Source organism: Geospiza fortis, unplaced genomic scaffold (genome assembly GCF_000277835.1).
Source record: "Geospiza fortis unplaced genomic scaffold, GeoFor_1.0 scaffold167, whole genome shotgun sequence".
In the NCBI taxonomy this organism is placed as follows: Eukaryota; Metazoa; Chordata; class Aves; order Passeriformes; family Thraupidae; genus Geospiza; species Geospiza fortis.
Genome location: NW_005054355.1, coordinates 1,074,853 through 1,084,645, shown reverse-complemented (window position 1 = coordinate 1,084,645; position 9,793 = coordinate 1,074,853). Strand labels below are relative to the sequence as shown.

At 36.2% G+C, this 9,793-nt stretch overlaps 1 protein-coding gene across 1 annotated transcript in view; it reads left to right on the top strand.

Moving 5' to 3' along the window:
* The first annotated feature begins 711 nt into the window (after window positions 1-711).
* SHC3 (SHC adaptor protein 3) overlaps window positions 712-9,793 on the top strand; it is a 52,719-nt gene continuing 43,637 nt past the window's right edge. Inside the window, exon 1 of the mRNA XM_005423569.2 lies at window positions 712-1,721. Coding sequence (XP_005423626.1) covers window positions 1,182-1,721 — 540 coding nt within the window. The 5' untranslated portion in view covers window positions 712-1,181. The remainder of the gene's footprint in view (window positions 1,722-9,793) is intronic.

The following is a 9,793-nucleotide window of genomic DNA, read 5'->3' as shown; positions in this document are numbered from 1 at the left end:
AATGAAATACCTGTTTTCTTCATGTTTTGCTGCTTCTCCAGATCAAGTGTTTGTGACTGACATTCATTCTTAATAAAGGCTTTTCTTTTTTTTCTCACTGCAGGGTGTCAGTTTGCTGCTACCTGGACTTTTTAATATTCTTTCAGGGTTTTTTCAGTTTTTCAGAATTGAACCAAACATTCCAGTGAATTGAAGACACTCTTCATGTCTTTCTTTGGACTGAAAATCAGTTGTGAAAGAAAAAAAACGTCTATTAAGCCTGTTTTTGGACATCAGAAAAATAGTTTTCTTCACACATAGGTACTTACATAATTCCTGCATTAAAATAGAATGCTCTTGTGAAGTAACAGGGAAGAAGGATTTATTTCTCTGTCAAAATTTGAATATAACAGTTTCTGTGAGGGACAGCATTGACAAAAAGGCACTGTTGGGCTGCTTTTGTGGAAAAATGTATATATTCTTTAGTTCTGTTCATCTGTTCTGAAAACCTTTAAGGTGTCTGTGTTCTGCTGCAGGGGCAGGAGAGGGAGATTATATGTATGCAAATATTATCCAGATATTTGCTGTCTAATTGTGATTTCTTTATAGATTCACAAATATGTGAGGTGGAAGAACATTTTAACAGATGAATAAAGTGTGGTGTTTCATAAAGGCTATTAATTCAGTTTTAAAGGTAATTGCCTTTGGTACTAAAAGGGTGGTGGGAGGGGATAGGAATTAAAGGTTGGGAGGAAGTATCTGTTTGAGAAGATAGGAAAAGGGAATTTGAGAATTGATTGGTGCTAGTGTGCTGTAAGTGGGTGGATGTGGTTTTTTTTTCTTCTTCTCTCTCCTTTTTTTTTGGCTACAGGAAGTGATTTGCAGTGTTCACAGCCTTTTGTTGAAAAGGGTCCTTCTCATTTGTGTGAGTCATGCTTTTGCTGTGAGCGAGTTGGCAGCTCTAAGCAGGACTGAGATCTCAGTCACAGAAAACTGTTACTTCACCCAACCTTAAGAAGGAACCAAAAGAAATTTCTTAAAAATATACAGTTTTTCATTTTTCCTTATACTCTTTTTCTTTTTTACCCTAAACTCTTGTTAACCCTCTGTGCCGTTATGAATTGCTTGCTATGTTAGTACAGGCATCTCCTGCATTGGCATCAGATTTGCCAGAACATATGCAGGAAAGCAGATAGAAGGGCATGCTTCAACGTACCAAGTATAACCGCTTCAGGAATGATTCTGTGACATCTGTTGATGATCTTATTCACAATTTGCCTATGAACAGCAAGGTCTCAGCAGTTGCTACAACTTCAGCTTCACCTTCGTACCTGGTCTCACCAGAGGTTCTCCGCAAGGACCAAGAAGATGGACCCAGCACCCTGTGTACCCTCATCCATAAAGTGTCCCACTTGAAACTCTCTAGCACGGGCAGCCTTTTGGGTATCAAAAACCTCTCCTCTGCAGTAAAGGAGCTTGCTGTCTCCAAATTGCAGGGAAGCTCGAGTGCTTCTAGTTCAGCAGCAGGGGCTTCAGACAACACATGTAACCTTGTCTCTGCCACTTCGTGTTCTCAGCAGGACGTGAGCAAGATGAGTATGGGGAAAAAAGCACGGTCAGAGGAAATGCACCTGGGAAGTGAAGATTGGAATCAAACTAGCAGTTTTGTCAATAAATCCTCTCGAGGATGGCTGCACTCGAGTGAGAAGATCCTGGGACCTGGTGTGACGTACATTGTGAAGGTTGGTCTGTTTTCTTCCATTCCCTGTTTTTATCAATGAAAAATTCTCTGCTGCTTTTGCTGACAGGATAGTCAGGCTGAAAGGATCTCTATTTGTATTTTTTTTTGGTGCATAATACATTAAATGTAAATGCAGGAAAGAAGGGTTGGGAAGCTGTGTTAATTTGTTACATTAAAGCAAACCTACAAATATTGTTCTACAGCTGTATAAAAATCTTGTTCTTAAGATAAAAGCTGATTTGATCTGGGTTTTTTAGCCTTCTTCTGAATTTAGGTTTTCAGTGTTATCTAGCATACTGTATATATCTTGGATACGTAGGCTTTCAATATGTCTGGTGCAATATACAGGAGGAAAGACAGACTCCTAGATGTGAGGAGAGCTGTTAATCGTGCATGAATTTTTCAGTTTTAAAAACCTCTAAAGGCAAGTGTTTTTTTAAAGTGAAATGATATTTGAAATCTTAGATCAGTAAGGCAGGGAGCACAATTCTTATTCTGTTTCACAATTTGTTGTGGATAGAGCAGGAAAATGCAGCTTGTTTTACATAATGAGCATTCAGCCACTTTAAGTGTTATTGCTCTTTTCAGTTCATTGATACAGCATGTCAAGAGCAGAGGATCTTAAGTTTACAGGGTAAACTTAATGTTTCTATATGCTTTGAAAATATTTTGAAACCACCTGTTAAAGTAGAGCCTTCAAGATAAGTGTATGTGCAATGCTTTTTGTAGTTAGGCAAGAGTCTGGTAACACGTTTCAGCATAGTGTGCAGAAAGTGTAAAAATGACATTATTGTCCAGGATTCATTCTTCAGTTGCCATATTTCATTTGCCAAGAGGCTTTTGGATCTTAAGTGTTAAACTGTTTTGCAGCAGGCTATTAATATTACAGGTCTATTTTTAGTGTCATCTTATTTTAGGTGTAAGATTCACAGGTGACTTTATTTCAGGATGCTTTAAAACTGAGTGACACTCTTGTTACTTAACTCTCACTGCTTTTTCTCAAGTCTTATTATCAAAAGCAGAATGCATTTTTAGCTGTTGGGAGACTGGGAAGCAGTTTTCCTTTCTTTGTGTTAGTGGTGATAATAGATTTAGCAGGTGGTGGTAGATTGAGTAAGTTGGCCAATTCAAAGCACTATTTAAATTGTACTGTCTTTTTTACCACTCTGAAATTTAGTGGGACTTCAAAGGAGTCAGTGCTACCTTTCAAGCCACAAACTGCTGTTCTGTTACTCTTCAAGAAATGTCTCAATAAAAAAAAAACATTGATGCTAGACATAGTGGTCTTGAGGTGCTGATGTCCTTCTGCACAGAAATGCTCTGGTTAACAAAAGGTCATTTACCATTTTTACATTAGCTCAGGCAACTCAAACATTTTACTTTTTATTTTGCATAGGATAGTACAAGCCCAGTAATGACTGTGTGAATACACTGCTGCTGTTAGTTTTACCTGAAGTGATCATTATGAAAAAGAACACACACAGCATTCAATTTCTTAATCCTTTCAGCAGTTTACCTACTATATGCTAGAGGAAGCTGATATCTTTGAATTGAAAAGAGAATTAAAGTTATACAGAAGTGGACTAACAGTTAGTAATTTACCCATTTCTAACTGAGATAGTAGAATGAATATTAATTAGTGCAATTGATGTTGGGTACAGGAAAGTGTATTTATACACACTATGTATATCAGAATTTTCAAAATCAATCAAACAACTTACTGTTAGGTGTTTCTTAGTAGTTTATTAGTCATTAAAATATATGAAATCTAGTTTTTTCTTTCTGTTAAAAAAATAGGATGATTACTTTAACTTTATGGTTTCTGGCATAAGAATCACAGAACAGTGCTCTAAATGTAAAAACAAAGGTTGAAAATAGATACCAAAATAAGTGGTTAATGAATGAGTGAATGAAAATAAACTGGTCCTGATTAGTTCCTAATTTGCCTGCTTATTAACTATCTCAGTTTTCCTTGGCAACTGCAGCATTCATATGGATAAGAATAGAAGTGCAGTTCCCAAATCCTTAAACATTGTTTGCTACCAAGGCTTTTATCCAATCAGACCATCAAATCAATACACAGATAATGTATACTGAGGGGAAGCATTCCTTGTATACCTCATGGCTATACTGACTGTCTGGGAGACTCGTACCATGTTTAATTAGTACCATATGCCTTTCAGAAAATTCCATATGCCATTTCTTAAATGAGACAAAAATTAGATTTGTTGTTAACCAGCAAAGCCTTTTATTTTTTTTTTTTTTGGCAAATGTGCACTGGGTTACGATTTTCTCATTAATCCACATTTAAAAGAGAAAATTTGTCATGGGATAGTATTAGTTGTAACTACTGGGCAGTTTGATAGCTCACATTGGAATCTTCTGAAGTAAGAGACAAAAAATTCCTATGTGCAATATATGAAAAATCTGAAATTTCACTGCTGTTCCCACATTTTTACATATTACTCATTTTAAAAATAGGCAGTGTAACTCCAATGGTTAAAAAGGGTGCAGGTTTGTGGTGAACTGTAGCTATGTTCTGATCTCCATGGTCTGCTGCAATGGAATTGTTTTCAACCATAAAAGTGCTGGTGCTTTCTCAATCTTTTACTCCCTGTGAATTTCCTGTTGCATTTTTATATATTATAACATAAAATGTTTCACAAAAACAACCTCAAAAAGAATTTTAGTGATGAATTAGACAATGATCATAACCATACTGGGGATATAAAATAGTCAGGTACTGATATCATACTTAATACTACTGCTGGACTGTTTAACAAATAATGAATTAATGAAAAAAAAAAGCAGTAGTTTGCTGTGCTGAAAGTCTTTAAAGAGCTCAGTGCTTTCCCTATAGTGGGACTGATTACTACAGGAAGAGATCATATGTCTTCATGTTGTCAGAAAAACAAAGGCATAGAATAAAAATAGTGTTAGAAAACCTGAGTAATGCAACAACAGTTAAATGTTTCAATGTAATCTGTTGTTTCAAATGAGAAATATCTACTTATGAATATCACTGGCTAATATTATAGACATTTTGGAGTTTGTTTTATTTAAATGTGAGCACAAAAGTCAAGAGGCAAATGCATTTTTGTTTTCAGGTAACTTGTGGCTGGATTTTGTAACAAGTGTCAATGAGTTTAAAATACTGTTGTTCAGCAGTTCAAAACCAAATAAACCAAAAATACTGTATAATTTTATATATCTATATGAAGTGTATCTGAAAAAGCCAGTAAGATTTAAAGCCAACACAGTAGTATAGAACAGACCTAAGTAAATCTAGTGTTAAAAACCAGATAGAAATATAGTATCTAAGAGAGAGGAAGGAAGAACTATTTCATCCAAAATAATCACTGCAAGTCAGGCAAATAATATTTCAATAAAAAGGACATTAAATTATTATTATATTTCAATATAAAGGACATTATTCTTATTATAGCAAAGTATTCAAAGAGTATAATCCTGAATGATGTTATTCCTTTAATATTCTAACACTTTCATTCTTTGTGAGGAAGTAACAGCAGTTTATATCTGATGTGGAAAACAGACATCATTGTGAAACTGTTCAAACACATCACCAAGTAAAGGCTACAGTTCTGCAAACATTCCTGCATGGCACTGTTTACGGGAGCATTCTCATTGAAATAATTGAGGGTACCTTTGGACGCTGGAAGTTAAGCGTGTGCTCAGGAATGAACTGAATTGCTGAGTCTCTTTAGTGACTAACCCACACTGCAAAGCACAGCCTTAAATGGAGCTAACAGAGTAGAAACTGCATCATATGTCGCCTTCCCCTAGAAGACTTCAGGGCTCTTTGGAAAAATGTTTCTCTTTTTATTTGTTTTTTCCTTTCTGTTGTAGCCAGAATTGATTTGCTCTCACTAAAACCCCCCCCCAAAAACATTACAGCAAAGCTTTTTCATTTCTCTTTTTGACTAAAATTATCTTCTTCATAGAAAAAAAAATTTGCAAGTTTGTTTGGGTTTCTTTTAACTTAATTTCAAGTTTTGTCAATCAAATTGAGGTGGTGCTGTTGGTTAATCACTGAGCATTTGGCATAGCCTGACTAAGAACCCCAAATCACAGTCCTAGAGCATCCTGTTTGTAATGAAGTTTACATGTTTAAGAAATGTATTGTGTGTTTCAACCATATGGTAATAATAGGATGAAAAACTTCAGAGTTTTTACTTCAGAGTCTGCTACCCTCAACCCGGGTACACAAACAGTGCTAACAAAGACTAATGAAACTGGCTTATCACTGGGTTTTAAAGCTGCATGCATGCAGATTAGGGGAGAGAGAAGTAAGTGACAAAGACAGCACTGGTTTAAGTAATTAATCCCTCCGATTGTACCATATTCCTGAGAGAACAGTCAATATCCTTTCCATTTTCCTTCACTGTTACTTGAACTATGAAAGAAGGATGTTGATGCCTGTTGCTCTGTTGAAAACCTTTCTTTTGATCTTCATGGGCCTGAACTACTGTGGGTCTGTTTTACAGCCCAATAATAGGAAAAGAGCGTTTCTCACAGAAATTAGATCAGATTCTACGAGCAGAAATCATACCATAGAGTCTTTAATTATAATATTATTGTAATTACATGAATCAAGTACTATTACTGTACATTTGCACTCTTTTTTTCTTTCTGCAGAAAGCAAAGCATGTATTGATTTCAGAGTTGAAGGATTCAGCTGTCAACATGAATGTCTGTTCTCCAGTACATTTGGACTGTTTGCATGGAGTATTTTTGTTTAAAACAAAAATTATACTCTTGCTAGTTATTCATCCTGCTAGTTATGTATGTCCTACAGTTTTAAAATCCCTAGATGAATTTAGCTGGTCAGTAGGAGGTAAAATTACATTCAGGCAGAATTCCTTCTCTGTTTTTCCTTGGAAATGGGACTGTTTTTTTCTTTATTTGTCTTCCAACAATGTTTACAGTAAGAATATCATGTGCCCAATGTAAATATCTGCCATTACAGACACAAAGAGAAAACACAGATGAATAAAGATCTTCAGTGAAAACTCATGCCCTTTTGTGTTGCTGGAGACAAGGCATTCGTTTGTCCCAGTGACAGGGTGTTTTTCTCCCCTAGCCAAAGAGAAATCTTGTCTCCACTAACCCAACAGCTATACTTGTGCTGCAGCCTGGCTTCATTTTACAGCTGAAAGTGCAAGTGAATGCACAAATATCAGTTTCAAATTTTCTTGTTTACAATGAGAAAAAGCTTGGATCTGTTTTGGTGTAGTGTCAGAGACAACCAGCCTTCCCAGATACTTATGCTCTTTCAAGATGATTTACTCCCCCAGGCAATGGAAATGGCGCTGAGCAAGCTTTTTTTTTTTCTAATTTCCTAGAGGGAGAGGGGTTCAGAATTGCTTCTCTGCAATTCTGCATAGTCATGTAATACTAATTTCATTTGAGCCTATATGTTTATGACAAAGTGTAATGCAGCTCTACCTTTGTCAGCTGCAGGCAGGTCTGAGGCAGAGCCTGTCCGTTTGAGTTGTGATGGGAATAATGATGGGACTCGGTGCAAGCACATTTCCAGTCATCCCTAGTTTTTCTGGAGGGATTAGGCACAATTCAGTCAGGATAATCTAGAATGTTTATTTATTAAGTTAGATATTCACCTTGGTTTTCAAATAAGTTTTCATAGGGCCAGCTGAGATTTCAGTCTCAAAAGGCTGAACCAGACAATCCAAGTCACAGCTAAAAGTTCAAAGACTGAAAAAATCTGTGTCTGAAATTAGACAGAAATGGCAGTCAAAGCCATTAAAAAAAATTGACAGGGTATATTTACTGCTACAGGGTTTTTTTTTTTGTTTGTTTGTTTTTTTTTTTTTTTACCTCAGAATAAATCCTGAAATTAGAGACATAAGTTGAACAAATACCTTAAATAAAAAGGACATGACCAAAAGAGAGAGATTTTATCTTAAGATGTTGTCTAAGCTTGCTCAGCGCCATTTCCATCCTTTGGATATATTGTTGTACTAAGATACTTTTATTTACATTTTTGGCTCTTACTAATTTAGGAATTCTACATGAAAGAGAATGTCTCATGGGGCAGCAACATCTTTCCTGACTGACATTTGACACTGCTTACTTGTGAAAAAGTGATTAAAAAGCATAATAAGAAACAGGATTGTCTGTTTTTTATAGACAAGCTGCTTTCATGAGCCACAGGACATTTTAGAAACACCTGTAACTTCCCAAAGAGTTGGAGTGTTTCAGAAACACTGCCTTTGTCGCTGAGTGTAGGGGCCACGTTTTGTGACCACATGTTGAACACAGATGCTACTCTTCTACTAACATTTTTGGTAAATTAATTGTGTGGAAAAGCTAAGTAGCAAGCACTAAGTAACTGGAAACATTGTATGAACTCTCTCTTACAATATATTTACTTCTGCCAAGGAAAGGAAAGATGGAAAACATGGAAAGTCAGGGCTGCTTGGTATTAGGCACCTACTGGGAGCTGCAGGTGCCAATCCTGAGCTGACCCTGGCCTTGGGAGTTTCAGGAGTGGTGGTAAAAAGGGGTCTGTAGTGAGCCTGCTTGGGGCCGTTGGGGACCTGGTGGTACCCCAGGCCTCCCAGAGCTGCTCTGCCTCCTCATAGCCTTTATGCTGCAAGGAAACTTTCCAGAGATTTTTTCATTATTTGAATCCAGCCTTGAAAATTTCTCCCCTTATCTCTGTTTCCTGCACGGGGGGGTTATCTTCTGGGCACTTTTTCTGAGAAGACAAAGAACTATAGCTTCAGCACAGGAGAGTTAAATATTGATAAAGACTCAGAAAAAAGATCTGGTTTAATTGCTGAGCTCTTTCGATGAAGACCAGAGGTACATATGGCACTCATATAAAAAAGTACTCCCTCTCCCTCCATGCGTGTTTTGGATTTTCAATTTTAACACTGACAGGTCCTTCCTACATCACACCTCCAAATGCACGGTTTAGAAAGCAGAACAGTATATGCATTTCAGATACTTAACATGGGTTTGTGTTTAGCATACTGGAAAAGCACCTGTTAGATCTTTTGTCTTCTGAATCTGTGCTTTAATGATACACCTCATCAAGAAGTTCTACTTGCTAATGACTCTCTTACTCTCTAATGACTGAGGAAGAACAAGTTCTTTAATAGCTAAATATATTTACAGTGTCCATATTTACAGTTTCAAATGTCTAATTATGATTTCCAGCTATTGAAGCATATTGTTTTGGCTGCAGAAGCTTTTGTGTGTTTGTGTTAAAGGAATTCTGATGCAGAACATAAGCTACTGGAACTAATCTGCATGGCGCTTTAAAGGGAAGAATATCTTAGTGGATATTCAAGGCAGCAGCAAAACAACCTGGAAAGTGTTCACTGAATTAAAGTATGCAGCTGTGAAAATGAAGCAATTCATCTATGCTACTGCAGTGCGTACTCTAAGTGGTTCTCACTGCAATAATTGCATTCACTGTTATTATGTATTTTTAAAATTAAATGTAAAAAATATGGAACTAAACCTTGTGGTTTTTTTTCTTCAAATGTAGCTTTTTCTAAGGGAAGTTTTTGTCCCACACAAAAAATTGAGTCTTAATATAGAATGTGTTTACATTTAAAATAATAGAATAAATCACTGTCCAGTGTGAGCTTCTGATTCTAACATTCCTGAGGTTTTGCATGCAAAAACATTTATCTGTAAGATAAGAACATAAGAAATATTGTTCATGCAAAACTACCGATATGGGATTTTTCTGAAATCTTGTGAAGGCTCTGTTCATTTAGCATCTCTACTGCATAAGTATTTTTGGGCATGATGTTGGCAATCTTATTTCATCCACCTTCAAGTAAGAAATAAGAAAAAAGTATTTTATTTGAAGGTGTTTTGTTTTCAACCCCATTTAAGATGGAGATGAGAAAATTGTCAGAAGTGAAATTTGTTTCTTGGTTATATCTTTCCCCTCTCAAGCAAGAAATGAGACCTCAGAGTTGACTTAAGAAATTGCTTTTTGAGATAAGATAAAATATCTTCTTCTTTTCCTAGCTGAATCTTATGCCTTTTTTAAGAGATTCTGAGTCCTTACTG